At 49.5% G+C, this 26,570-nt stretch overlaps 11 protein-coding genes across 11 annotated transcripts; 5 read left to right on the top strand and 6 right to left on the bottom strand.

Moving 5' to 3' along the window:
• Positions 1-250: 250 nt before the first annotated feature.
• N7455_000440 (histidine phosphatase family protein) lies at positions 251-1,837 on the bottom strand (the record flags this gene model as incomplete). The annotated part of the gene is made up of 1 exon (XM_040952216.2): positions 251-1,837. The coding sequence occupies one exon, from the start codon at positions 1,835-1,837 to the stop codon at positions 251-253; it is 1,587 nt and encodes a 528-aa protein (XP_040817258.2).
• A 1,333-nt stretch (positions 1,838-3,170) lies between these two features.
• On the bottom strand, positions 3,171-4,418 carry N7455_000439 (M6 family metalloprotease domain-containing protein; the record flags this gene model as incomplete). Its single annotated transcript, XM_040952288.1, has 1 exon — positions 3,171-4,418. The coding sequence occupies one exon, from the start codon at positions 4,416-4,418 to the stop codon at positions 3,171-3,173; it is 1,248 nt and encodes a 415-aa protein (XP_040817101.1).
• Positions 4,419-5,616: 1,198 nt separating this feature from the next.
• Positions 5,617-8,520, top strand: N7455_000438 (uncharacterized protein; the record flags this gene model as incomplete). The annotated part of the gene is made up of 1 exon (XM_040952371.2): positions 5,617-8,520. The coding sequence occupies one exon, from the start codon at positions 5,617-5,619 to the stop codon at positions 8,518-8,520; it is 2,904 nt and encodes a 967-aa protein (XP_040817274.2).
• A 228-nt stretch (positions 8,521-8,748) lies between these two features.
• Positions 8,749-10,185, bottom strand: N7455_000437 (TFIIH/NER complex subunit TFB3). Its single transcript, XM_040952286.2, has 3 exons — positions 10,136-10,185; positions 9,839-10,079; positions 8,749-9,770 (listed from the first exon to the last, which is right to left on the bottom strand). Exons 1-3 carry the CDS (start codon positions 10,170-10,172, stop codon positions 8,936-8,938), a joined length of 1,113 nt encoding a protein of 370 aa, XP_040817325.1. The 5' UTR covers positions 10,173-10,185; the 3' UTR covers positions 8,749-8,935.
• A 190-nt stretch (positions 10,186-10,375) lies between these two features.
• Positions 10,376-12,139, top strand: N7455_000436 (prefoldin-like protein; the record flags this gene model as incomplete). Its single annotated transcript, XM_040952292.2, has 1 exon — positions 10,376-12,139. One exon carries the CDS (start codon positions 10,376-10,378, stop codon positions 12,137-12,139), a length of 1,764 nt encoding a protein of 587 aa, XP_040817134.2.
• A 761-nt stretch (positions 12,140-12,900) lies between these two features.
• N7455_000435 (uncharacterized protein) lies at positions 12,901-13,960 on the bottom strand (the record flags this gene model as incomplete). Its single annotated transcript, XM_040952091.2, has 2 exons — positions 12,901-13,012; positions 13,071-13,960. 2 exons carry the CDS (start codon positions 13,958-13,960, stop codon positions 12,901-12,903), a joined length of 1,002 nt encoding a protein of 333 aa, XP_040817490.2.
• Positions 13,961-14,417: 457 nt separating this feature from the next.
• On the top strand, positions 14,418-16,843 carry N7455_000434 (Zn(II)2Cys6 transcription factor; the record flags this gene model as incomplete). The annotated part of the gene is made up of 5 exons (XM_040952101.2): positions 14,418-14,482; positions 14,541-15,163; positions 15,225-15,256; positions 15,337-16,659; positions 16,721-16,843. 5 exons carry the CDS (start codon positions 14,418-14,420, stop codon positions 16,841-16,843), a joined length of 2,166 nt encoding a protein of 721 aa, XP_040817433.2.
• A 283-nt stretch (positions 16,844-17,126) lies between these two features.
• On the bottom strand, positions 17,127-19,248 carry N7455_000433 (protein kinase IKS1; the record flags this gene model as incomplete). Its single annotated transcript, XM_040952438.2, has 2 exons — positions 17,127-19,146; positions 19,193-19,248. The coding sequence occupies 2 exons, from the start codon at positions 19,246-19,248 to the stop codon at positions 17,127-17,129; spliced, it is 2,076 nt and encodes a 691-aa protein (XP_040817289.2).
• A 401-nt stretch (positions 19,249-19,649) lies between these two features.
• N7455_000432 (uncharacterized protein) lies at positions 19,650-22,113 on the top strand (the record flags this gene model as incomplete). Its single annotated transcript, XM_040952099.2, has 4 exons — positions 19,650-20,322; positions 20,373-20,397; positions 20,444-21,010; positions 21,066-22,113. The coding sequence occupies 4 exons, from the start codon at positions 19,650-19,652 to the stop codon at positions 22,111-22,113; spliced, it is 2,313 nt and encodes a 770-aa protein (XP_040817464.2).
• A 183-nt stretch (positions 22,114-22,296) lies between these two features.
• On the bottom strand, positions 22,297-25,020 carry N7455_000431 (putative GTPase NOG2). The gene is made up of 3 exons (XM_040952242.2): positions 24,838-25,020; positions 24,026-24,773; positions 22,297-23,609 (listed from the first exon to the last, which is right to left on the bottom strand). The coding sequence occupies exons 1-3, from the start codon at positions 24,933-24,935 to the stop codon at positions 22,758-22,760; spliced, it is 1,698 nt and encodes a 565-aa protein (XP_040817083.1). The 5' UTR covers positions 24,936-25,020; the 3' UTR covers positions 22,297-22,757.
• A 278-nt stretch (positions 25,021-25,298) lies between these two features.
• On the top strand, positions 25,299-26,168 carry N7455_000430 (uncharacterized protein; the record flags this gene model as incomplete). The annotated part of the gene is made up of 1 exon (XM_040952334.2): positions 25,299-26,168. The coding sequence occupies one exon, from the start codon at positions 25,299-25,301 to the stop codon at positions 26,166-26,168; it is 870 nt and encodes a 289-aa protein (XP_040817283.2).
• Positions 26,169-26,570: the final 402 nt, after the last annotated feature.

Genomic DNA, 26,570 nt, shown 5'->3' with positions numbered 1-26,570 from the left:
TGGACTTTTTTTTGGAGTTGGGGGCTGTTTGAATTATATTTTTGATGACTTGCATGCGTTAGAGCCGTTCTATTATATATTCTGGTACAATTATATTGTTTCTGAGGCACAGATTCCGTGGTAACGTGTACGGCATTAATATTGGCTAACAAAATAAGGATATTTACATAAGGATGCAATATTTAGGGTATCGTTAAACAAAAGTATGTTAGAAGAGAACCAACCCTGCACCAATTATTTTCAAAGTCCTCTATTCATAACACTGGGGCCAATCACCGCCGGAGCGTGCAAAAGTGAGACCCTTGACGAAGTCGCGACGGCGACAACGGCCAAGCTTATCAACGGGGCAACCGTGCAGCGGAACAACACGGTCGTTAACGAGAACTCGCACGAGCGGCTCCGGGTCACGGCGACATTGCATCATCTCGACATAAGCACGAGCACCGAAAGGCACGGTCCAGGCGGATGAAAATCCGTCCGTTTCGTTAGTTGACTGGGCCTTGGTGAGAGAGAGTGGAGCGGTGCCGTTGTACAGTCCCAAAGCAAAGAAGAACGGAATCATTCCATTGTCGTGAGTGAAGTCTGCGTACATGGTGTAGTTGAGGGGGAATGTCGCAGCGCCGGGGGCATCGAGCGTACGGTTTGTGCTTGTGTTGTCGACCACTGGGGTGTGAGTGAGACGGGCGATGAGTTCATTCACGAAACCAACACCCTGGGTTGGGCCGAGTGGGTTGCCTGCGCCATAACCGTAGTACTTGCTGAGTGACTGGAGGTAGTCGTATTGGGCCCATTCGGCCTCGGTGAAGAGGTCGCAGAATGGAGATAGCTTAGATCCATCACTAGTCCGGGACACTGTATCGAAAGGACAAATGTCCATCAGACTGACCACATCGATGTTTTCGAGTTTGATGCCAGGGAGATTAGCCTCGAGACGGGCTCGGATGGGCGGCACAAAGATGGCCATGTATTTTTCTTCGACCTCGTCGCCTAGTTCACTCTCTTCGAACTTGGCACAAATCTCGCTGTGGTTCAGAGTGTTGTTGGTGCCAGACTCTTCCGAGATGAGGACATCGACCTTAGGGCTTGATTGACGGTGATTGGCATGCTTGTCATTCAACTTTGCCTTCTGGAAGCCCTTGATGAAGTTCACTCCTGAAGCCACAACCCGCTCCGAATCAGATATGCGAATGAAAGGCACGGCCTTCTTAGCCAACGACGCATAGCGCTGGTAAAACTTGGTTCCCGAGTTCACCATCTGGTTTACTCCAAAGGGAACCAAATCATCACCGCCCATGGTGTAGTTATATGAGCGGATAAATTCCGTGTTGCCCTTGTATGAAGTCGCGTTCGCTTGGATGCTCTTAACGAGCGCGGCATATCCCTTGCTCTTTTTCGCCGAGGGGAAGCGAGCACCATGGCGGGAGATCACCTGAGCAAAGGTGATCTGACAACCGTGAGGTACCTCATCTGAGATGGCCGATTCGTCGGCAAGAGAGAAATAGGGCGAATACTGGCCCCACTTGTGCGAGAGCGAGGAGTTGCATTGATAACCGCCGTCAACAGTATTGCAGGGATGTGCGTGATGCGACGATCTCTTCGGCTTGACCAGGGGAGAAGCCACGGGTAGGCCAGGCTGGATTTTGACTCGCGAGAGGGAGCCGTTGCACTGGGATCCCTTCACCAAGTACACAAAGAGAGCGAAAGCGCCCAGCAGGGACACGAGGGTAATTGAACGCCATTTTTGAGACGATTGCTGGCGTTGCGGCTTCTCGCCTTGATCTTGGCCTTCGCCAAGTAGGCCCTCTTCCTCCTGCTTTTCTTTGGAGAACGCTGCCATTGCACCTAGTGAATGAGTAGATGGTATCACGACAAGTACGTGGAACCTGCAAGGATATCGAATGCGAAGAAGAGGGGGAAATCAGTCCATTTTTAAATGTTGACCTGACTCTAAAGCATTTGGATTAACCCTTGCAGACGTTGTGCTCGTGAGTGTTTTGATCCCGCTGATTGGTCCGTTGTTCTTGCGTGAAGCTGGCACACGTGGCCCCGGAGATGCCCTACCCGCGTTGAGATACCTAACGGTACTTGACTCTTACTATATTTTAATATTCAGGTGGATGTCACTCGAGGTACCCGGTTATCTACTAGCCCAACGAGGTTCCAAGGCTATTTGACATGTGGTGATCTTCCCAATTTTCGCCCTACAAGGACAATTTTATGTGCAACATGGTCCTCAATTCATATCAATCTACATCTTTTCTTTCCTTCCGGGATAGTTTCGGGCAATTGGCCCACTCTGTCTTACATCGCTTCCAAGGAAAGTCCAAGGGAAGTCCAAGCCCTGGAGGCTAGCTTGTTTCTTAGCTTACTCGTATGCATAAAGTTTTTGTGGCTCTCACCTGGTGTGGAGCCCCTTCCATATATTTCCGTCCCTATCAGATGAGATTATCTTTGCCCTGAATTGATTTAGCGTGTTGAAATGCAGGGGCACTGAGGTAAAAAGAAAAGAAAAAGAAAAATGATGATCATCGCTGGCGACCTCGGTTTAACGAGTTAGTTACTGCTTTGCACATGTATATATTTGTGTAACTACCACCCCTGACAATATGCTACGCCAAGAAAGGTTTTTCCCACCAACTAAAAGAATCAAAGGCCCCATGTGCAGTGAATTGACTTTTTAACAAATTATGACAATATAATTTTTAAAGATCCTAGAAGAAATACGAGGAAGAATAAGCGAGCAGGCATATCATATACACGCCTACTGTGGGGTCTATTCAGGTACTACCGAGGTATATAGGCGATAGACCAGGCTGGAAGCCATTGGCATCGAAAGTACTCCGTACGGAGTACGCGTTGCTGCAACGAAAAAAATTAAGGCATGATCATCTGTTTCAAGGATCACCAGGCATGTAGATCATATGTAGATCAATTCGATCACTCTGACCGGGAGTCCATAACGGTGCTAAGCGTACGGACTACCGACACCACTATCTACAAAAGGGGATACTTAGGATAGATACTCCGTATGGAGTCGGATATAAATACTAAAGGTATACCATAGTGCATGCTATAATAAAATAATAAAGAACTACTTCTCCTAAGAAGTAGCCCACGAAGGTAATATTTGTTGTGCATCAGAATCCATCCACACTGATGGTGTACTCCACTCACTCCACCTTGACTGTAACGGTATAGTCATCTCCCTTCTGCCCAACCACAGTGATTTTGACTCCATCCTTGGAATCAAAAGTCTTCCGGCCAGCCTCGGTTGTGAAATGGGCGTCATTGAGTTCCTCGTCATCACACCCCCCAGAACCTGGAGTCGCATCATGAACGCGAATAGGGCCAGAGCCGGAAGCCAGGGATGTTGATACGGTATAGATAAGGACCCCGGAACTGCAAGCCTTGCTATCCGCGCCAGCCTTGGCTCTGACCTCAGCGACAATAGCAGTAGTCTCGTCTCGCTTCACAACGACTGCCTTAACACCCTCCTTGGTTCCAACGGGGGTAATGGTGTGAGTGGTCGATCCAGCACCGTTCACACAATCGAACTGGTTGTCGGAAAACCATCCCAACTTCCACTTGTGCCACGCAAAGTAATCCGGAAGCCCTCCGCTGATCAAACCCATAATGTCATGTCCGCCAACATACATGGTGGTGCTGCCGCCAGAACCATCCGAGGGGTACAGATCCGGTAAACCCATTGTGTGTCCTGTCTCGTGGTTCATGACCAAAAAGCCCCATGAGTCAGGAGCGTCTTGGCCGAAGGTAACAGTTTTGCTGATGATAGTTCCATCCCCCGCCGTCACTTGGCCCATGAAGGTAGGCGAGAACGAGATGTGCTTCGCTGCCTTGGTCGGGACAATGTAGAGAACATCGGTGCCGGCAAAGTTGACGGCCTTGCCGACTGAGTCGAGCGCATCTTGGATGTATTTTTCTAGAAGCTCCGAGGTGATTGACCGGTCGTAGGAGTAGGTGGAGGACTCTGCGGGCATGCGGTAGAAACGGGAGGTGTCGGCGGTGACGTCGAGAGTAAGTTGGCCAAAGGAGGAATTGCTGTACCAGTCTGGTGCGCCAGGAATGAAGAGCTGGTGTAGTTCCTTAGTTGGTTCTGACGCCTCTGCATCAGGGAAGTCGACGAAAATCATATGGGCGTTGAGGGTGCCTGTGCTTGGGGCAAAAGTTTGGTCTGTAGCACCGATGCCCTCGGTGAGATCCACGGAAGTCGGCTTGAGCTTGCAGGAACCAGTTCCCGCGGCGCGTGAGTTGATAGCACGAGCATGATGGTGTTGGTGTGTAAATCCAGTCTTATGAGTAGACGTAGAAACCGAAGGGCATGCCTTGACAACCTGTGTCAAGAGGCAGAGCAAGCCCCAAGGAGCGAGCCCTGACAGCTGATTAAATTGGGTCTTCATCTGTATAACTCTCTTGGTTTGGATGAGTTGTGCCTTGTACTACATCCTGGACTGGCAATCGAGGGTTTTATAGTTAGGAAGAGCATTCTGGTCCAAGTGAGACACAAGGTGGGAAAGAATGATCATGAAACAATTAGGGTAAGTCAAAGGATTCCTCGGTTCCATATTCATCGAGCCAAGACCTATTAGCCGTCTGGAATAAAGAGAAGCAACTAGTAGATCGGACCTGGTTTATATTAGACCCTTGTTGATATTAGGCTACCTCTATTGTTACAGGGTCTATCATTTTGGCTTCGCGCTCGTATAATAGATATGTACACGGTACACCCATATTTCGGAATACTTGATCGGTAGCGACGACAAGCAGTATAGATATATGCAGACTTACACCCTTTCGACACGGATATGCCAGAGAACCTCGTGGTTTCTGAATTTCCTTTCTTGCTCCTTTTTCCATACTATATCTTGGGGGAGGGCCCGGAGGGGACATCTGCTGGATGAGTGGGGTTCTCAGGGGCTAGCTATGTACTCCGCACCACGACCGACAAGAGATAATAGGGGCATTACTTTGTAAATCGCGCTTGGCCGTCTTATTGTTATGCGTAGCATTAGATCAACCGAGTCTGACTTATGTTATATATTAGTGCCTTTTCTCTTTCTTAGAGTCATATACTTTTGAGGGTTGAGAAAATTCATGTGGTACCCATAAGTCAAAGGTTATATACAGAAAAGTGTCTTGCACAAAGTATGCTTTTTTACTGCCTTCGTATACATCTAAGAAGACATCTAGAAGTGCAACTAAGCAGAGCAACTAAAAGAGATAAAAAGGCGGTATAGGCGGCCGACTATTCTTGTATCATTTGTATGGGAAAGTCATACAAAAGATACCTGATTTCTAGATTTTTGTATGTTTCCCATGCTAAGATGCAGCAACACTGATAGTGTTAGTACAATTGGCATTATTCTTAGTATTTCCAGCAAATATAGTAAAATACTCTCCATCTAGTACATCTGCCTATGTTGTAAGTAGAAATAAAGAAGTTGAACAATTCGATTCTGTAGTTCGGCTGTGGGGGGACTCAAACCAATCAGAATTCCCGGGGTTGCCGAGACGCGCCCGACCCAAACATTCCGACTTTGCTCCAAAACAAACCAACCTAGGAACTCCAATCTTCAACTTCACCGTTTTACACTTAGAATGCCTCCAATGAGCAGAAATTCTGGGTTACACGACGATTCATTTTCGCTCACCAATTTGGACGACGAAATAATGGGCACCTCAACACGACGTGTCGATGAGGAGCTTGACTACGATATCAACACATCAACACTTGACCGTGCTTTCCCCGAATTTTCGCAAATACAGACCTCCGAAGAGGAGGAACACGAGTTGGACGACGACCTTTCACATAGCGATCTCGACATGTCCGTCGAGGTGGGGCGCGGTGCTGGAAAACCAGAACGCGACGACTCGCGCAGCTCTATGATGAGCTTCGAGAACAGTGTACGCTCATCATCGCCCGCCATTCGCGTTGAATACCCCACACCACAAAAGCCAGTTGCTGCCACGCGTCCATCGCGTCGTGCAGTCAGTGAAAACCTACGAAAGAACGCTCAGGTCCGACGAGCGACCCAAGCACAGAAAGAAACTATGAGCCCGCAAGTCTCAAAGGCTCAACGCGACCAGCGTCGGACATTCTCCGATATGCACGCAAAAGTGCGCGACAGCTACGAGGGTTCATTTTTGGGAGATGAACGACCTGCTCCTATCGCCACGAAGATGCGTTCGACGCGTTTTGGAAACGCAAACACCTCGCAGGAGATTGCAGACGCAATTGAGCGAGCTTCGCGGGACGCTTACGCGAAGGAAATCCGCAAATCGACTTCTAACACCACAGGAACTCCCCGCAAAAGCAGTGCCAATGCAACCAACAACAACACTATTGGTGATACCATGACCCATCAATCCTTCCTTCTTCCCGACCTCCCTAACATCTCTGAACTCGTCTCCGGTGTGTACGAAGATGGCACACCCGTTTACTCCCGGCAGGGCAAGATGCGCTCTACCCGATTTGTGTCCCCACTTCATGACCACACAGACGTGTCTCTCCCTCACGAGCACATGCCGCTTGATGCAGTGCCTGTCCCAGAGGATGAGAAGGCCTTGTTTGTTCATTTGAGACTACTTCAGGATAAAGTGGCAGAATTGGAGATGTTCAAGTCCGAAGCAGAGAGAAGAATGGACAGTTACCGCCAGGAGAATTCATCTCTGAAGGCGAACAGACCTCGCCAGTCATCAGCGAAGTACGAATCAGAGGATAATTCCCACAGAAAGGGATCTAAGCGCTTGGAAAATGAGAACCAGAAGTTAGACGCTGCCAATCTCGCTTTACAAAACCAGTTGGATATTGCCGATCGAAAGGCGCAGGTCCAAGAGTCTGCCATCAAGCGCTTGAACCATGACAGAGAGTCTGCTATCTCACAACTTGGAGCCGCTTATCTCGAAACTCGAGAGCTGAAGGCCGAGAACGAGGAACTGCGACAGGAAAATGCAGAACTCAAGTCTCAGCTCAGCCGAACCTTGGGCCGCAAGACTCGCGAACAGGACACCGTCGAGTCCGAAGGTAGTTCAGCCGTGTCTGATGATGTCGATGACAGCCAATCTTACACTGAACCCAGTGGGGACGTTAGTCGGAGCACCAGAGACATTACATCGAAGAGCAACCGCTCCACTACGAGAACCAGACGCCAGGATGACTCCCGCTCTAAGGTGTCTACCCAAGTCGATAAGGAAATTTCTCGCCTTGAAAAGCAACGTGCCGATGAGGCTCTCTTCTCCATTGAGGTACCATCATCAAGACGTACATCAACCTCTAAGCCATCAAGGTCAGCTGTGTCTCGCTCTGCCGAGTCTAAGAGCTCCCGCAAACAACCCAACACGAACAAACAGCGCGTGAAGCGGGTGGTAGTTGAAGAAGTGACTGGGCCGGAGGTATCTGAGCAGACGAAGGCTTCATCCGAAACAGACGTTACCTTGTTGAGTGTCATTGATGAACATGAAATCTCTCGTCTACGTAAGACATTGGAAGAAGAAAGAATGATCCGCAAGCAACGACGTTCGAGTGCCCCCAAGGAATCTAATCCTACAGAGACTGTCAACTCGACTAGACAGAGCATTCTGAAAACTCCTGCCCCCCGCAAGTCATCTCCTCGCGAATCCAAAGCAGAAATCCCTCGCCCAGCCTCTGCTACTGGAGATATTACTACCGCCTCAAAGGCCAATACCGATGGAGACAGTAGTCTCACAGTACCAATTGCCGAGCGTTCTCGGCGTCATTCAGAAAATTCGTTGCCCGCAGCATCCCAACGCAGGAAGCAGCGAAATGCCACTGACATGACCTCCGCTTTCATCCTTCCTGATATTACCCTCCACCACGTCGATCTGGCGGCCGCTGATCCATCCAAGTTGCCACAAGCCACCCAAAAAGCATTGGATAGCATTGCTCGACACAATGGACAGAACTGCACAGTTTGCAATGGTCACTCCACCGACGGCACCTGCAACCACGAGTCCGTGAAGGTCGCCAAGCCCATCCCTGTGTCAGAGCGTATGCCCAAGCCATCCGTCTGGAATGAAGAACCAACTATGCGCCCCTCGCAACCCCCTGCTGTTGCTCTTGCTACTGTTCTCAAGGGCCTGGAGGACGAACTTTCTCACCTGAAGATGCAGCTGGCCACATACCAAAGCGCCTACAATAAGCTTGACGCATCGCTCGGCAAGCGCCCACGCAAGGCCCTACAAGAAAAGATCGACAAAATCTTCAAGGACATCGACATGAAGTCCGACCAAATTTATGCTCTTTACGATGTTCTAGAGGGCCAAAAGCAAGATGGTCGTGAGATGACCGAGCATGAAATGGAAGCCACTCTTGAGTCGATTGGAATTGATGTCGGCATGTCTCATGCACCTGATGTCACTGGTACTACCGATAAGTCTTCTCGCCACGGCCAGATTGACTTGGATGATGAGGAGGATTTGCCCTGGGAGGGTATTGAGAGCACCGGTGAGATGACTGGCCACCTTTCTCTGGGCGGTCACTGAGTTTATTGCATCGCATTGCGTGTTTGATACTATTCTGGTTACTTTGCTGCTACTTTGGCGCTGCTTCATGGAGTATGGTTCCATCTGTATGTTTAATTCATTGATTTGGGTAATCGATTGTTGGTTAGGTAGTTCTTGATACTCAAATGTCATTGCGGTCGTACCACGGCCTTGGAAATAACCTTTTCCATCTCAAGAGTTCGATGTAGCGGTATCTTCCCTTCCGACCGTTTACTTGTTGTGTGCTGTTTGTATCAATCTCAATATCTTTGTCAAATTTTGATTAGATGATGGTAATACCATATGCAGGCTGGGATACCCCAACTGAACAGAGAAAAACGCCATCGCTGTGCTGTAAAAGAATCCGAATACCATGCAAGCCCCAAAGCCATTGCGAACCAAGTCGAAGTAGCATTTAGGCAGTGTTCTCTCCACCCTCCACGGCCATAGCAGCACCCTCCGTAGCTGTTGACTTCGAAATATTAGCAGCATCTCGCTGTGAGATTTCCTCCCCAACAAAGCAGCTCAACCCAGCAAAAGCCTCAAGCAGGGTACGCGAGTAGTATTCACGCAAATCATAACCACCAGCCAGCATGCGCGCATCATTGCGAATAGGATCAAGATATTGCGACGGATAATACGACTGGAGAGAATAGTAATCGCGCTTGTCGGCCACATAGCCCATAAACGGATCGTACGGTTTCTCCGGCTCGGGCGTCTTGATCTTGCGCAGACCCTTGACAAGCCCCGTATCCGCTGCCCCAGCATGATCCACCGTAGAAAGATTCGTCCCGCGCTTGGTCTCCGACCGCAGCGCAGCCTGTTTCTGTCGAATGCGTTCTTCCTCGCTGCGGCGCGCGGACGACTTCTTGAGCAGCACCTTGTGTCCTTCGCGCGCGATGGCCGCGGCATCTGTCGATGAGCCGGAGGCGAGTCTTGAGAGGAAATCTTCGCGTCCGGCTTGGATCTCGCGGCGCTCGGTCTCGTATTCTTGGCGCACTGCTTGGCGGCGCAGTCGGGCTTCTTCTTGTTCAAGGGTCATGCGGGCTTGGAACGAGGAGGCTTCCTCGGCTTCTATGGCTTGGTTTGTGCGGATTGATTGCATGTTGTCTGCTGCGTATTTTTGGAGCTGGGCTTCGGTCTTCGCCACGTCGATCCGGCTTACTAGGTTCGCGATTATGTCCTCTCTTTGTTCGAGGAAGTCGTCGTATGCACGTTTTGAGTCGAACTCTTCTTCGCGGCGGTTCAGGCTGATAGAGATAAGTTGTTAGTCCTCCTATATCATAGGGTGCTTAGGGGTGTTTGGCAAGAGACGTACATATGCATCACCCGCCGCCGAATATCTACTTCTCTTTCCACCCCAATATCTTCGAATGTCTGCTTGCGGAACCGATTTTTACGCAGCGTCTTGCGACAGCCGGCTACCGGACAGTTTGCAGGACCGGATGAGAAGATGCGGTCCACGCACGACTCGCACATCTTGTGGTAGCATTCCGGGTTGATGAGAAAGCGCATGTCCGGGTTGAGGTATCGTGACGATTTGCAGACAGGGCAAACCTCTGTGAAAACATGTAGTTAGCATTATACATCACGACAAAGCTGAACAAGACCTTACCGTCTTCATCACGGCGAGAAGCCGCATCGGAGGCCATGGTGAGAGTAAAGTGACGTGGGAGAGATGGACCACGGACTGGCTTGAGGCTGATAAGCAACGTATGCGCACGGACCACATCATCGTCACCTTTTTGCGACTTTTTTTTTTCTTTTTGCCTCCGGCAACCCCTCTCTTTGCTCCGCTTCATTCAATTTACATCGCCAGTGCAAAGCTGCCACTGAGTTTTCGCTTTTCACAATCATGGGAGTACCGAACCCCAACCTCGACGCTCTCGAGGAGCAGCGCCTCGCGCTCGAAGAAAACATCCTCCAACTTCAGAAATCGCTTTACCACTGGCGAACCTGGGAAGCAGAATACGATGGACTTCGCGAGGAAATCAGCAACCTAGAAGATGACGCCAGCACAGACGACTTCTTTGCCGTGGCCCTGGAATTCGGAGGCACGCTGGTGGACCAAAAGGAAATGCAGACAATACTTGGTTCGCAAGGTGTGACGCGGTCTCGCGGGCAAGTGGTTGATCTTCTTGGAAGACGCATCGACTACGTGCAGCAGAACGTTGCGACTATGGAAAAGAGGCTTTCGAAGGCCCAAAATGAGCTGGATGCTTTGGTCTTGAATGATCAGCCACCGCTGCAGGACGGTGCGGAGTTCCCGATGCAGGAGATTATGGAGGAGCTTGATGAGGATGGAAACGTTATCTCGAGCAAGATCAATACGCCTGGGAATGATGCTTCGGAATTGCTGGATGTGCTGAAGAAGGCTGGTGTCAAGGATATTCCGGAGACGAGTGAGCCGGAGAAGACTGCTGCAACTCCCGCTGTTGCTACACGTGAAGACGTGGCGAGTGAGCCAGCCAGTTCAACGGCTACAGATCAGCAGAACGGTTCCTCGAGCGACAATGCAACCATAGAGCCAACTGGCCCATCCCTGAAATTCTCTCAGCCCCAGTCTGTGGTGACTGCCGAAGATCGCATGCAGCCGCCTGTCACGGACGTGAATGAATCTGCGGAAGAAGCAAGACTCCGACGTGAAATGCTCGATTATGGTATCAACGAGGTGGGGGCTATTGTGGCAGAGTTGGAAATGGACGAGTCCGGAAGTGACATTTCCTTCGACGAGGACTACGATTACGACTACGACGAGGAAGATAACGAAGACGAACATGGCCGCTCTCACACCCGCCTTCCGGCAGAATACCACCAGCAGATGATGGAATTGGAGGCCAAGCTCAATGCCCGAGGCCTGATGAACATGGGCAAGGATACCGAGACGTTCCCCGAGGAAATGCAGCAAGAGATCGCAGCACCTTCTGAGGTTGAAACTTCCACCCAGGAGCAGAAGAAGCCTAAGAAACGGGTTGCGTTCGCCGATGACCTTGATATCGCACCAGCTCCCGCGCCCCCCATCGCCGCCGAGAAGGTTCCTGCTTCACAGGCCGAGCCTCAGGTGCTCGCTGATTCCATTGTTGAACGGACCAGCCGTGTCCCGGAACCCTCTCCAGCTACCCCCGCTGTTCCCAAGAAGGCGTCACGGTTCAAAAGTGCTCGTGTCGCTGCTCCGGGTAGTACTGCTAGTGAATCTATTACTGCCGGGGCTACGATTGCAAATCCCTCTGAAGTCACCGAATCCCGCCTTCGCAAACAAGCCAATACCGCTCCATCTGTGGTACCCCCTGTCCTCTTCCCCGCGACACCCAAAGAGCCCAAGCCCTTCTCCGCACCGATCTCCGATATCGTTGAGAAACCTCCTCCACCTCAATTCCCACATGACCGAACTCTGGCCGAAAAGGTCTTTGAGCGACAGGTCAAAACAGGGGCTGCAGTGGCTCCTGAATTGGACCAATATGACGAAGAGCTTCACCAGAAGCAGATTGCGTCGGAGTTCTTCGATATGCAAAAACGCATGAACGGCACATCGAAAGATGACGAGGAACAGGATACTTTCCCCCCTGAGGAAGATCAACCTAAACGGGTAAGTAAGTTCAAAGCTTCACGAATGGGATAGTTTTGCAAGAGTTGAAGGGGTGTCTAAACTCAACTTCAATGTATGTACTTATCAGGAAAGACCATTCAACTGTTTGTTTTGTTCGTCTCCATAGTCCCCCTAGTCCTTATTAAAACCCTCCTTCTATCCCTCTCTCTCTTCTTCTTCTTCTTCTTCTTCTTCTTCTTCCTTCCTCTGACCAATGGGCTTCCAATTTCTTGTGGGTTTACCCTCAAGGAAAAATACAAGGTGCATACCCCTGTCTGCTCGTGAGATGGGAAACCGTGGTATCACTCACCAACTGAAGCCCAAGATCAAAAGAGAGCTTCTCTGGCTGCCCTCCTTCAATTCTGTCAGAACAGGAGAGAAATCGTATGTTACTCGGGCTTCTCTAGGGAGGTTCCGAGCAGCTACGGGAGTATTGACTGCCTGGAGGATTGATAGATGGAGCTGTGGTTTATTTATTCTCTCTCGACATCCCATATATAGTGAATATATTTATGTCTCAACTTTGTCTTCCCACCTGCCACCTGCCTTGGTGCCTTGTCACGCAGTTCCCCTCTTAATGCGTCGTCGTATTTCCACCCTTACCTTGAAACTTATCTGGCTTCTACCCAAACCAACCTACCTGAATGCATGTCTTTGGGACAACAAGGATTGAATTATCAGTACTACTAAAGAATTCTTCATTCTCTATCATTAAACCTATATCTACCCACGACAGGGCACACAAACGTGCAACATGATTCCTACCATATCAACAAACAAAGGACGACACGCCCTCACAAACAAGATGTCACGCCTGGTGCAATCCTCTCCAACTTGGTGACCAACTCCTTGAAAAACGCCTCCTGAATCAGAACTCCCTTTTTATCGGTCACGATACAAGATGGACTAGAGAACAGAGTTAGCTGACTTGATTTTCCCAGACAGACACCAACAACCAACTGACCCGTGAACGTGACAGTTTGTCAAATACTGTCCATTAGTTTTCTCATCAGCCATGATCCCGTGTACCAAAGCCCGACTACCCTCCTCGGTACTGCGAGCCAGCAGCTTTTCAAAAACACGGAGACCGACATTGTCCGTTTCCCGCGCCAACTGAGACTTGCAAAAGCTAGGGTTCGGCGTATTGATGATAACCAACGGCGCTTTACTCTGTGTAAGCTGATCTGTCAATGCACGCACACCAAACACCACCAGCAGCTTTGACAATGGGTATCGACCCGCCATATTGGAAGCTTCTTTGTTGTTGAGCGATTTGAAAATACCGCCCTCTTTTTGCGGATCCAGATGCTCAAGAGAAGCGATATAATGTAGAGCCGAGTTTGGAATGGTGACACGAGGTGTGATATTGAAATTGGAAGCTGACTCTTGCAGTTTGGGGACCAGTAAGAGAATAAGCAAGAACGTGCTCACCACGTTAACGGTGATGGTTTTCTCATCCTCTTCCGATATACTGAATGTATTGGTGATTAGCCCGGCATTCGCCAACAGACCATCAAGACGCGGTAGAGCTGCAGCACGACTGGCAAAGCTTTTGACGGAGAAATAGCTATCCATGTCCAGCAGCCACACCTCGATTGAGCTTTCTTCGCGGCTGGTGGATTGTAATAGTTTTTGTCTTGCAGCTTCGCCCTTCTTGAGATCGCGTACGGCCATGATCAGCTTCTCCACGCCTAGGCGCAACAGGTGGCGGCTGGCTTCGAGACCGAGTCCTTGGTTTGAACCGGTTACGATGATTGTCTGTCCGCTGAGATCGCCTTCGGGGTAAGGGAGTTCGATGAAGGTGTTGGAGAACACCGTTGACGAGATACCCTCTAGAGATGAAAGTAAAGGCATGATTCTGTCTTGTTTGATTGAATTTGAAGAAATATGAATAAGACAATTGGAGTGTTGGCGAATTGTAGTAGCGAAGTATGACTGTTCAAAATCCAGCAGATGCCTTTCTTGACGCTTTAAATAGGAACCTGTTCGCTCTGGCACTCGGACTTATTATATCCATCCTCATCAATTCAATTTAACTCTATATAGCAGGCTGAAAGACACCTCATAGGGTTTGGTTATCTCCGTCTACTGCGTATATATTACGCAAATCCGTTCGCGGAAAAAAGTGTGTAATTATGGATTTAAGGTATCAATACCGTCAAATAACAGACCTGGCGGGGGATGGAGATAATATCTCCGCTTCGAATCGCCCCCCCTTCTTTTCTATACTCCGAGAGATAATCTGTTAATCTGTTGAATACGAAAATAACTTTTAAGACTTTTGCTTGACTATCTAAACTCATTCTTGGAAATGTCTCTGAAATTTGAAAAACGAAATCGACCGCCTCTGTCCTGCGAACCATGTCGCACACGGAAGTAAGCATGCATCGCGTACTACTCCCAGGATCTGACCTCATAGACTCACTTTCCCTAGGCTGAAATGTAATAGATCTCTACCCTGTGATACATGTATCAAACGCAATGTGGAATCTAATTGCACATACGCTTCCAACGCTGTACGCGGTAAGATACGTACTTCAAGGGAACGTGCCTTGAGCGATAGACTGAAGCGTCTCGAGGATACGATCCAATCGTTTGTCGGGGGAGAGAGTGTGTCCCAGATAAACCCACAGCCACAACCAGAAGGGACACATACAATTAATGAGGGTGGAAGTCTTCCTGGTCCTTATGGAGTTTCTGTCACTGCGGCTGGGTTGGCTACCAGCAATGGACCTCGCACTGGAGACCAACATCTCCAAGAAAAAGTGGTGCCCAGTACTTTCAATGCTCATAACGGTAAAACTAGCCATGTTGATTCTAGTCACTGGGCTTCTATATTGGAGGATATCAAGGAAGTCCGAGAAAGCTTGTCTACGGTTGATCCCTTTTCGCTCAGCGAGCCAACAAACGACAGTGGAAGTGGACAGGCAGACGTGAGCCTTGCTCCTGGGGCCGAAGCACGATTGAACATCAAGGATATTCTCGCCTCACTGCCAACGCGCCCTATCTGTGATATGTTGGTCTCTCGATATTTCAATGCTCCGTACATGGTACTAGGTGGGATATCATTTGCAACTACCTTCCATCGTATATATGGCTGATTCCAGGACACTGGCAGGTATTGTGCACTCGGGGAAATTTCAGGACGAAGTGAGTTACATATTTTGTGTCGTACTTACTTTTTGAAGCTACTCGATGGAACAATCCTTATCCTGACTGACTCGTGACAGTATGAAGAATTTTGGAAAGCACCACACAAAGCTCCTGTGCTTTGGATCGCGCTTTTTTTCGGTGTCATTAGTGTATCAGTCCATTTCTGCATGAAAATGAACGCAGACGGGGCTTTGAATGGTACAATTCCATCGCCCGAGATCCTTCAACAGAAGACAGCGCAATGCCTTGTGCTAGGAAGATATAGAACAGCCAATGCCTATGCAATAGAGTCATTGATTTTGTATCTCCAGAGTGGCTTTTTGGGCGACATGAAAACCAGCTCCCGACAATGGTTCGACATGGGAGTCATACTGAGGTTAGCATTCCGCATGGGATACCACCGTGATCCCAGCACTTTCCCCGGGACGACGACACCATTTGATAGCGAAATGAGACGTCGAGTGTGGCTACATATCTTTCAGCTGGACGCCCTCTTGAGTTTCCAGCTAGGCCTTCCAAGCATGATACCGGCCGAGTGTTGTGACACACATGTTCCCAGGAACTTAAACGACAGCGATCTCCAGGTTCGGATGTCGGCGTTGCCTCCATCTCGCCCGTCCTCGGAATACACCCCTTTCCTCTATTTTATGTCCAAGGCTAGCGTAATGAGCATCTTCAAAAAGATCGTTGCACATACAATTTCGCTCGCAACCCCATCTTACAGCAGAACCACTACTTTGGATGCCGAGATGCGAGGTGCTTACAGTCTGCTTCCTGACTTCCTAAAACGGAGAGACACGAATCAATCCCTCATGGATTCATCCGAGATAATCTTAAACCGATGCAACATTGAACTCCTATACCTGAAAGGACTCGTCGTTTTACACCGACGGTATATCCGCTACGAACACCAAGACGCTAAATTCGAGACTTCACGACGTTTCTGTGTAGAAGCAGCTCTCGAAATCCTCGCCCGCCAAGTAGACTTGCATCAAGCATTTCAGCCAGGTGGCCGTCTACACGAAGACCAGTGGATGCTTTCCTCACTGACAATTCACGATTTCCTCCTAGCTGCAATGGTCATCTGTCTGGATATATCTGTGCGTCTAGAATCTCAGACGACGGCGTTTGTAGACGAGCGCGCAGACCACGGCTTTGTTTCAAGAGAGATTGCTGCACTGAAAACTTCCCAACGCATTTGGGCTGCTAATAGCCATCGTTCGCCGGAATCTCGCATTGCGTCGCTGGCACTGGACTTGATGGCCCGGAAGGTGGCGGAGCGTCAGGCTACTTTCTCGTGTGATCAGGCTGCGTTTATGGAAATTCCTCGAGTGAGTCCGGAGTTGCCGTACATGGAGCCAATGTCGGAAATGATTGATGGATCTGAGACACTGGACTGGGTAAGTCCTTTCATGGAGATTGAATTGATGAACTATATCTAACCAGCTACCTCTCTTCTAGCTCTTGTTGGACCAATATTTCCAGAACTCTGGTCTCGAGGCGCCTCAATTAGACCCGGGCAATGATATGGGTGGGTTATTTACGGATGTTCCTGGTGTATTTGACTCTTTCGCGTATAATTAGCTACCGCACCAAAGCAACTGCTTCAGAGATAGGAAAGCAAGGCTGTTTTGACTACTTGTGAATTGCGCGAATATTAAATTCACTACATATTTGGTTCCAGGCTGTGCTGTGTAAAATCCAGTAACACTTTGTACATTACACTGAGGGTAGCTGCCTCCCTCCAAGTATGCAATGAAATATCTCATCAACTCGTTAAAAAATATCAGTGGCATCATCGTGACAGCGACACGTAGATGTACATTAAAAGGGCCGGAAAAAATAGATACAATGCATCGTAGAGTACTCATAAGTTCATCTCCGAGTTTCTGCGCCAGATACATAGGGCTCCTAGACGGAAACCCAACCCGACGACCAGTAGATGTAGAAATATGGCAATAGCCTGGGTTTGAGTGCTGCGGGCTCTTAGAGTAAATGCTGCAGAGAGTAGAAGAGGGTAGAGGACCCAGGGGTTGACGGCCAGCGGTGAACATGGATGAAGAAGGGATGTGATCTTGACAAGGAAGAGACTGAGCTGTAGGACAGACGAGGATGGGAATGGGTTCAAAGATGCCAGGGAATTAATGATGGGGAAGCGGCTCGGTGGGGGTGGGAGAAGATGATTTTGAGGGATTGGTTGAGGCTGAGGCTGCGGGTCGACGGGCGATGATGACTCACGAGGTTGGGCTGGAGATGACGGCATTGAATTAGAGTAGCGACGCCGGACGATCAAATCTTGATCTGGGCTAACAGAAGGGCCATCTGTATTGGTGTCAGACACAGGCGCCGTATTGCTTCGAAAATGACTGGAGTCAGGTATCGAGTCACGCCGGAAAGATGGTGGGTTTCGGCGCAGAGTTTTGGTGGGAGAGAGTGCTCGCTCTACTGATGGTTGCTGGCTATCCAATGTGCGGATTCGAGCACCAGGCAGGTCGGAGCTTCCCGAGCTGGCTTTCCGGAAGCGGAGGTTTTCATTTGAATTGGCACCGACTTGGATTCCGTTTAACACCTCGTCAGCCGAGGGCCGCCGGCCAGGATCAACCGAGAGCAGGCGCTCTAGGAACTTATAGAGCTTTTCGGGGAGATCGGAGCGGATAGCTCGTGCGTGATCGAATCCAGCCCAGCTGGTGATCTCTGCACGGAGCTGATCCAAATCTTCTTTTTCTTCGTTTATGATGTCCGCATTCGCGTATGGAAGGGCTGCGAAACATAGAAAGTAAAGGATCATTCCGAGTGAGAAAATATCGGACTTGAACGTAAAATTGCCGAATGGTCCGTCAGTATATTCTTGGCGAAGAACTTCGGGTGCGCAATATGAAAGAGTACCTGTTGCACCAGTCGACTTGCGCATTGAATTTTGAGATTGCACCTCACCGAAATCGCTGACCAAAACTCTAATCCCATCACTTGTCTCGTGGAGCAGGCAGTTGTGTGGTTTCAGGTCACGATGGATATATCCATTGGCGTGAAGATACCGGAGTCCAGAGGTGATATCACGGAAGAAGGAATAAATTTCATCCAATTGCAGCGTGCGAGCTCCTCCAAGTTTGGTTCGAGGCTCTGGTTCGCCTTTAGATTTGCGGCGGAGGCGGTCTTTCAACTGCTGCGCAGTGCTCGAGGTTTGAACAGAGCCACAGATGTAATCATGTAAATCACCAGCATTGCAGTATTGCTGTAGAATAAATGCGCAAGGCACACTCGGGCCGAAGGTGCTTATCTTCGCATTTTCCAGCCAGACATGACGGTAGGACACAAGATTCTGGTGCGAGAGATGCTGTAACAGCTGCACTTCGCCCAGAACCTTTTCCAGCCACTCATGATCGTCGCCGACGGGGACACGCTTGCATGCATAATGACCAAGGGACACACTATCCAGGACATGTTTCACTAGTAGCACCACCCCTTTTCCACCTTTGCCCAACACTCGTTCCTCCACAAAGAACCTCTTGAAGTAATCTGGGCTGAACGCTGCAGAGGAAATTCCCTGCGGCGATGACTGTGGGGATGAGGCAGGTTGGACGGGCCTGTTATTGGTAGGTCCATGAGGTAGGGCGGGCTGAACAAGGCGGTGGCTTGGAGAAGGAGGTCTCGAGGATGTTGCAGAGTTGGGGAGGCTATTGTTGAGCATGCGAAAGTAGTTTGGGTTAATGAATTCGCCTTGGGGTTCAGTATCCCCACAATGTCGTTCTCTGTTATTATCGCGCATTGAGCGATGGCAGAATGGACAGTTGGCTAGCTCCATATTGTCAATGTCTTCATCTGACGTATTGCGGAGAACGAGCTGCTGAGAATCACGGTCAAAGACTACTACCGAGTCATTGTGCCGCCTGTTCCGATTAGATCACTAGTAGAGTAGATTTTAAGGTCACTTACAAAACAACATCGGAGTTGCCCCCATTGTAGGGGACCATAGACATGTCGACGGGCATTCTAGTATCGATGTGAGGGAACGGAGATACAAGCCGCCATCGATGACGATGTAGACCTGGGGGCGGTGGGCGGTGAGAACACGGCAGTGGATAGTGTCACTTTGGTCAATATTACTCTTAACCTTCCTTATATTCCTTGCTTGTGCTATTTTATGGACAAAAAGATGAAATTGGAGTCTATTTATACCTTATTCCAGGAAATCTCGAAGTTGCGGTCAAATTGAGACCCAATTTGGGTATTGTCACAAAAGCTGAAACAGCGACACTAGGCTGATCTATGAGTGCCCAGGTGGGGTACAGCTTACACAACGCTACACAACGCACACAGCCCTTTCAATATAGCCCGATAATCACCTCAAATACGTGGACAGAACCCCAATTCTAGCCTGATTTGAATCCCAATGGACCCGATTTCTATCACCGGTCTCGTAATAGAGGTCAGCCATGTGCTATCGAGCCTGATCAGATATGCCAAAACGGTGCAGACGGCAAAGTCCGAAGTGCGAAAACTCAGCGAAGAGCTCTTTGCACTAAAAGGGATATTGGAGCATCTGGCAGCACAGATAAATGATCCCCCCAAATGGGAGGAATCAGAAACAAGTCAATTTGACCGCGATGTCATGGCGAGAGTGTTGCATACAACAAATGAGTTCCTCCAATCCTTACTCATGGACTTGGAAACGGCCGAGACCAAGTTTAAGCGCCTCAAGCAAGCCCTTAAATGGCCTTTTACCCAGACGGAAGTCAGCGAGCATCTGATCCGTCTGGAAAGAGTCAAATCGTGGTTGATACTGGTTCTCATTGCAGATCATAAATCGGTGGATCGGGAGATGCAGCATGAGATTCGTGATCTGGCAAACACATTGAAGGAATACTTGCGGATTCGAGCTCAAGAGCGGAACCAATTTGCTAATAGGGAGCTTCTGCGATGGATAGCTCCTGTGAACCCCGAAAGCTCTCATCTGCGGGCGTCGAAAAGAAATAGAAATGGGACTGGTAGATGGTTTGTCGACGGTCATTTGAAGACGTTCCTCGATCAAGACGAAAATCGGGCTTTCTTCCTCTTCGGAAAATGTATGTACCCATTGCAATTTCAAGGACTTCGAACTGACATAGTTATGAAGCCGGAACTGGAAAAACTACGCTGTTGTAAGTGCCATTGACAATCGGGTTGCTTATATCTGATGTTCGATAGTGCGCAGGTTGCCGATGAACTCACTTCTATGGTTTCTCAAGGCCAATCTATGTGTCTTGCTTATTTTTATTGCACAATTAGCGATTTTGGCTCCCAGAATGCAAGAAATGTTCTAGGATCACTTGTGGCCCAACTCTCGGGCACAATTCCTTCAATATTGGATGAGATTCGGTCTGTCTACAACAAAGGTCCAAAGAATCAGGCGCATAGGTTCCCTATCGAATTATCTGTTCTCGAGGCTGCCATCCTCAAATCTGCATCCGAAAAGACAAAGGTTGTCCTTCTGGTTGATGCAATCAACGAAAGTCATGATATGCAGCTCCTTGAAGCATCTCTTCTCAGGCTTGCCAGTCTGTCTACGAACATCCGCGTGCTTATAACCACAACCAGCCCTATGAGTTCTATAAATCACCCCTATGCATCTGTCTTGAACATAAGCGGAAAGTCGAGAGGGGACATTGGTACTTTCATCAAATACCGACTTGAGACTGATGATACATTGAGAACTTTGGCACCGGAATTCCAGGCGGATATTGAATTTACCCTTCTAAGAAATGCCGATGGATCGTCAGTATAGTATCGATCTTACTATGCTTTCTGTGGTCTAATTATTTCTTCGCAGATTCCGCTGGGTCCAGCTCTCATTGGACAACCTGAGCACGCAGCGATCTGTAAGGGCAATGCGACAGGCCTTGAAAACCCTTCCCGGGACTTTACGCGAGACATATGCAAATATGTTGGAAAGAATCGCCCCTGATGATTGGAAAATTGCTCATGAGGCCCTCTTTTGGCTCAGTTTCACCAAGCAGCCTCTTACTTTAAGAAGACTCAACGAAATAGTGGTCACGGATGAGACAAGCACAACACTCGATGAGGATATGATGCTCGTCCCTGCCCATATTCTTCTCCAGATTTGCCAAGGACTCATCACCGAGGATCAACATGGCTACCTAAATCTCGCACATGCGTCTATTAAGGATTTCCTAACGTCTGATTGGATCCACTCATCTCGAGTTCAATATTTTGCTCTGGATCCTACAACCGCAGACCTGAAAGCCATGCACAGTTGTCTGACATACTTGTGTCTCGACAATTTTGCACGGGGATACCTAACATGTCCCAAAGACCCACTTAAAGTACGAGAGAAGCATTCTTTCCTAAATTACGCCGCAAACTTCTGGCCCCAGCATGGTGCATCTTGCAGCTTTGGGGGTCCTAACGAGGACATGATCCATAAATTCTTCGGCACAAGATCTCTTCCCGGCCGGGGGAATTACGGCACGTGGATACAGACGTTGTTACAGACAACCGCTGGATCAAACGCGAAGGATGCTGTAGCCATTGACGGAACGCATCCTCTATACTACGCCGCCTCGTTTGGTATGGTTCCAGTCGTCGAGTCTATTCTCGCTTCCGAACCAGACATCAATATCAATGCACCTGGCGGCCGTATTGGGGCTACATCAGTGTGGATTGCTAGTCTTCGATTCAACTTTGAGGTTGTGGATATCCTCCTGCGTGCTGGAGCTGATCCATCGATCCGGGATCCAGGTAGTGGGCTTAATGTGCTTGATCTTTTGAGGATGGTGCCGAACCGGCATCGAAACTACCATGGTCTTCGACCCATTTTAGATCGTCCAGCACCTTGGAAGGATCAGTTGAAGCAATAAGGACGAAATCAGTGTGATTTTGTTACAAACTGCCCAGTTGAGATGAATTTGTCCGAGCATGTCGCTATTTTCTGCCAGGCTTCTCTCCCCGGATTCAACCCGTGGTTGAAGAGTGGGACCACGAGCTTGGAACCAAACTCATCTGAACGTCTTCCTGTCCACGGGTGGCTCAGCCGCAGGTGGAAGGTTAGATTATAGAAAACCCTGTACGAAGATACCAATTACAACTACGCTGAACAAGAAAGGATTTAAGTAAGAATTATTTTCATTCATTTTGATTCCTCATCGAATCGGGTATCTGAGTTGGAGCTAGTGACTGAAAAACACCAAAACTCCTAGGGTTGTACAAATTAAGTACTGGGATGCTCACGATTGATGACGCGGCTTTTGGATGACAGGCGCTCTTCGGGCCTGGGCGACATGTCGCAAGGCAGCCTTCAGACTTTCTGTGCGATAGAAGCACGCGCCGAATGCCTTGTGGAGAGCCAAGTCCGCTCGATGCGGAAATGGTGAGGAATGACTCGGCTAGAAGCTCTGGTGTTTCAAGAGCTGGCATAACCGATCTCATGGCGGGAGACTGTCTGTTTTTCGTTGGGCAGAATGGGGATGACACTCGAGTGCCGTAGAGATCACCGATGGATCAATCACTCTTCCTCGCCACTCTCCACGTCGCTGACCTCCAAGTTGGCGATCGAGTCAGCATCGCTGTCCTCAGCGTCGACGGCTTCTTCCTGCGCGGAGTCAGACTCGTCCTCAGCCTCGGCTTCCTTGGCAGCAGGCTCGTTGTTTTCATCCAACTTGCGCTTGCGGGGCATCTCGCCGAGGCGACCTTCACGGCCCTCGACACCATCGGCAGGCTCCTCGTCCTTCTCGCCCTTATCACCCTTTCCGGTACCCTTAGGAGGGGGGGTGTACCAAGGGATCTTTCCGCGAAGGAAATCGTTGATGACCATCTTGGCGACACCATCCAGATCGGCCTCACCTCCCTTGAGGAGACGGCCACCCTGGCGAGCAAGAAGCGCGAGCCAGTCGAGGTAGTCCTCCTGGTGCTTGATACCGTAGGTGCGCTCAAGGTGACGGGGCAGGACACGACGGAGAACAGCCGGGATGTATTGCTCTGGGTTGTGAACGTTCTCCACTCTGCAGACTCCACGGAGAAGAATATCCTCCTCGGTGTCGTTGGCATTGGGCGGGACCACACCGGGACAATCGATAAGATAGATTCTCTTCATCAGGGTAATGTACTGCCACACCTTGGTCTCACCCGGAATGGGAGCGACCGTGCACACCTTCTTGTTACGGAGAGTGTTGATGATAGAAGACTTGCCCGAGTTGGGGTAGCCGATCAGGCCAACAGACACTTGCTTGCGGTCGGAGTGAAGGGACGAGAACTGGCGAAGCAGCGAGATCAAAGAACCCTTGCCGAAAGAGTTGTTGATGTTGGCATGGAAAGCAAGACACGGGTAGTCCTTAGAAAGATGACGAACCCAAGCGGCCTAGTCAAAGATGCAAAGTTAGCAATCAGTCACTAGCAATGAATGAAACATTGTGTAAAAGTAGAATGTGTGGGATGTTACTAAGAAGACTGCCACAATGCCACCAATTAAAGGCAGAGGCAGACTTCTACTCAAAAACAAAACACAGCTGGCCCTTTGCGACAGGCTTTCAAGACGAAAGCAAGTCAACCTAGGTTCATAACGAAATTCGGTGCGGGCCAGTGTTAATATACCAAAGCTGTAACAGACGGAATTCCATTGAAACAAGCACAACCGAAGTTGTGCACGACCGAAGTCGCAGGAAGAGGCCTTGACTTAGCGATGGAACAGGGGGATAACAGAAAAACGCAGGACAACAAAAAAAGCAAGAACCGAGTGATGAAAAGTGAGAGGAAAGGGGGAATAGTGAGACTTACAGCAACGCCAGTGGGGACGAGATCACACTTGTTCAGCACGAAGATCAAGTGCTTGTGTGGTGCCTCCTCCCGAACGTATTTCTCAACACTTCTGCAACGGGTACCTTCGGGATCACGGGAATCCAGGACATGGATGATGACATCAGAGGAATCGATAACCTTGTAAAGTTCGTTCCAGATACGCTTACTCTGTCCCTTAGAGAAGACAGATTCACGAGAAGTAGTGAGTAGACCCAGGTCTTCGATCGCGGCAGTGTCATCACCGCGAACAATCGCACTTCCGTCGGCATGAGTTCCCTCATCGTTCTTCTCGATGTAGGTGTCCTGCATCTTGGCTGTCTCGCCAGCGAGGTCTTCCAGAGACGACACACCAAGCTTGACGCGCTTGCGCTGAGCCTTGGGGCCGAAGGTATCATTGAAAGGAGAAGTCTCAATAGCCATCTTAGCCTGGTGTTGCTTCAGGCCGTTGACTTTATCATTGTCCCGAATCAAGCTCATGGGGAGCTTGTTGGTCTTGAGAAGAACTTGGTACGGATCGGCAGCACGCTCAGCAACAGCATCACGGAACGAGGTCAAAGCCTCTTGCGAGATGACACGGGAGTTAGCAAACCATTTACGGTTTGGCTCGATGCGGGCTGTTGGCAACTCTTTGGACTGATAACTCGCGGCGACTGTGATATCACCCTGAGCGTTGCGGCGCGGCGTACCATCCTTGAACATGTTCAAGGTCTTGATCTTCTTGGCATCACTGGGAGGCAAGTCAGTATTGGTTATTTGAGAATAATAGCGATTTTAGCTGAGGCTGCACATACCGGTAAAAATTTTCACCTTTGGTCTTGACATTGGCCATGCCATCGTTGGGCTTTCCCTGCCGCACTTTACGAGCGGCCTCCTTCTTTCCTGTACCCATGATAGCGGTTGTGGGTTGAAATGTGAAGGGAGAAGTAAGTGCCTGACGAAAAAAAAATCGAAGGCAAGACCAAACACAGAGAGTGGCAGAGTGCAAAGAAGAGAAGAAGAAAAATAAAAGGCGGCGAAGGAATTATTTTTTTTGGCGCCAAGACATTACCGTGCACGGGCCAAGGGAAAATCGCTTCTTGTTTCTTCCGACTTACTCGACCGCGTATCCTCCCTATTATACGGTAATCAACCTCAGGTTACATCCCGGCTTAATTGAAGGTCGTGTCATTGACCTTTGATTCGATCATTTACTTTGCAATAATCCCCTGCCAGTTTTATCACTCCCCGGGGTGACAGGGTTGAATTGCGCCGCATGTCTGTCCTCCGCAGTAGCCGGACTGCCACTGTGCAGGTCCGTGGATTTGCTTCCTCCTCCAACCTTCGAGTTGGACCCGAATCGCCTCACTTCATTGATGTGCCGAGAATTATCCAGCCCACCAACCCCCGCAAACCTCACGTCAGGGGTACTCTCCCCGTGCCTCGCGAGCTCTTCCCGGCCCGCCGAGCGGACAAGCCCCGGATACAATATCTCAATGCAGTCACACAACTCCCCAAGTCGGAACGGGTAGTGAGCCCAAATAGCAGCAACCCCGAGAAGCAGGAATGGAAGCACAAGATGGCCGATCTGCGGAGACAGAACCTGCGGGACGGTCTGCGAGACCTGTACTCGCGGAAACGGTCCGCAGATTCAAAGATTGTCAGCCGCAGTCTTGAGGGTCAGAATCGGCGGGACCGCATTCTCCAGCAACCTCAGCGTGAGGATGAGCGCCTCACCCGCCCATCGACCATCGAGGCGATGATGCCCCACAAACAGCCAGTCTTGCCCGACCCCAACCGCGAGGGACGCCTTGCGCTCTCTCGGGCACGTCTGGAAGCCAAGCAGGCACAGAAAGAGCTTGAGCGGAAGGAGCACCTCCAGTCGTTGTATGTGAATGCTCGCACTTTCATCACAACTGAGGAGCAGCTTACTGCTGAAATCGACCGGGTATTCCCCGAGGGCGAGAACCCAGCGTGGCGCAACGACCACCAGCCCGGCGAGAACATCTGGAACCTGGGTAACCCCCCGACTGTGTACAACCTTGCCAACAAGACCCGTGCCAACGAGGCTGTTCGCTGGGATGTCTCTCAGGAGCGTGTTAAGAAGCTTGGCGAGGCACTTACCGGAGGTAAGATGCGAGAGTAATTGTTTTTTTTTTTGGGCATCATGTACAATATCTATCAAGCTATAGCATTTCAAAACTCAAATCAAGAGATCCTTTGAGATCCTTCCATTTTCTTAAGTCGATTTCCCACTGCGATTCAATGCCAATACAAGCAAGGTTCCTCTAAGAGTGAATACAACTGAATGGGAGACTATGCCAAAACAAGAAGCAGTCTCACCTATCTAGCCACCATCAAATCTCGTAACCCACCGCGCCGTATCCAAGCTCTTGACTCCGTCACCAACATATCTTCAAACTTTAGCAACCACCATCCGAACAAAAGAGGGAATCCCTATATGTATTGTAAACATTTTGTGCTCTTGGTGGGTTTAAATCCTGCCAAGATGGGTACCACATGCAAAAATCTTATAGCGTCTCGATAT

The sequence above is a fragment of the Penicillium solitum genome, assembly GCF_028829755.1.
Source record: "Penicillium solitum strain IBT 25940 chromosome Unknown utg000001l_segment0_segment0, whole genome shotgun sequence".
Taxonomy (NCBI): domain Eukaryota; kingdom Fungi; phylum Ascomycota; class Eurotiomycetes; order Eurotiales; family Aspergillaceae; genus Penicillium; species Penicillium solitum.
Note: the sequence above shows the minus strand (reverse complement) of the source record. Positions and strands in the feature narration are given on the sequence as shown.

Excerpts from the sequence above, each read along its gene's own strand:
- N7455_000431 (XM_040952242.2), bottom strand. The coding sequence starts at position 24,935 with ATGGGTACAGGAAAGAAGGAGGCCGCTCGTAAAGTGCGGCAGGGAAAG. Across the intron at positions 24,774-24,837 it reads AAAGGTGAAAATTTTTACCG|TGATGCCAAGAAGATCAAGA; the intron begins GTATGTGCAGCC and ends CTTGCCTCCCAG. Across the intron at positions 23,610-24,025 it reads TCGTCCCCACTGGCGTTGCT|GCCGCTTGGGTTCGTCATCT; the intron begins GTAAGTCTCACT and ends ATCTTTGACTAG.
- N7455_000437 (XM_040952286.2), bottom strand. The coding sequence starts at position 10,172 with ATGGCCTCCGATGCGGCTTCTCGCCGTGATGAAGACG. Across the intron at positions 10,080-10,135 it reads TTCTCGCCGTGATGAAGACG|AGGTTTGCCCTGTCTGCAAA; the intron begins GTAAGGTCTTGT and ends ATGTTTTCACAG. Across the intron at positions 9,771-9,838 it reads CGGCGGCGGGTGATGCATAT|CCTGAACCGCCGCGAAGAAG; the intron begins GTACGTCTCTTG and ends TATCTCTATCAG.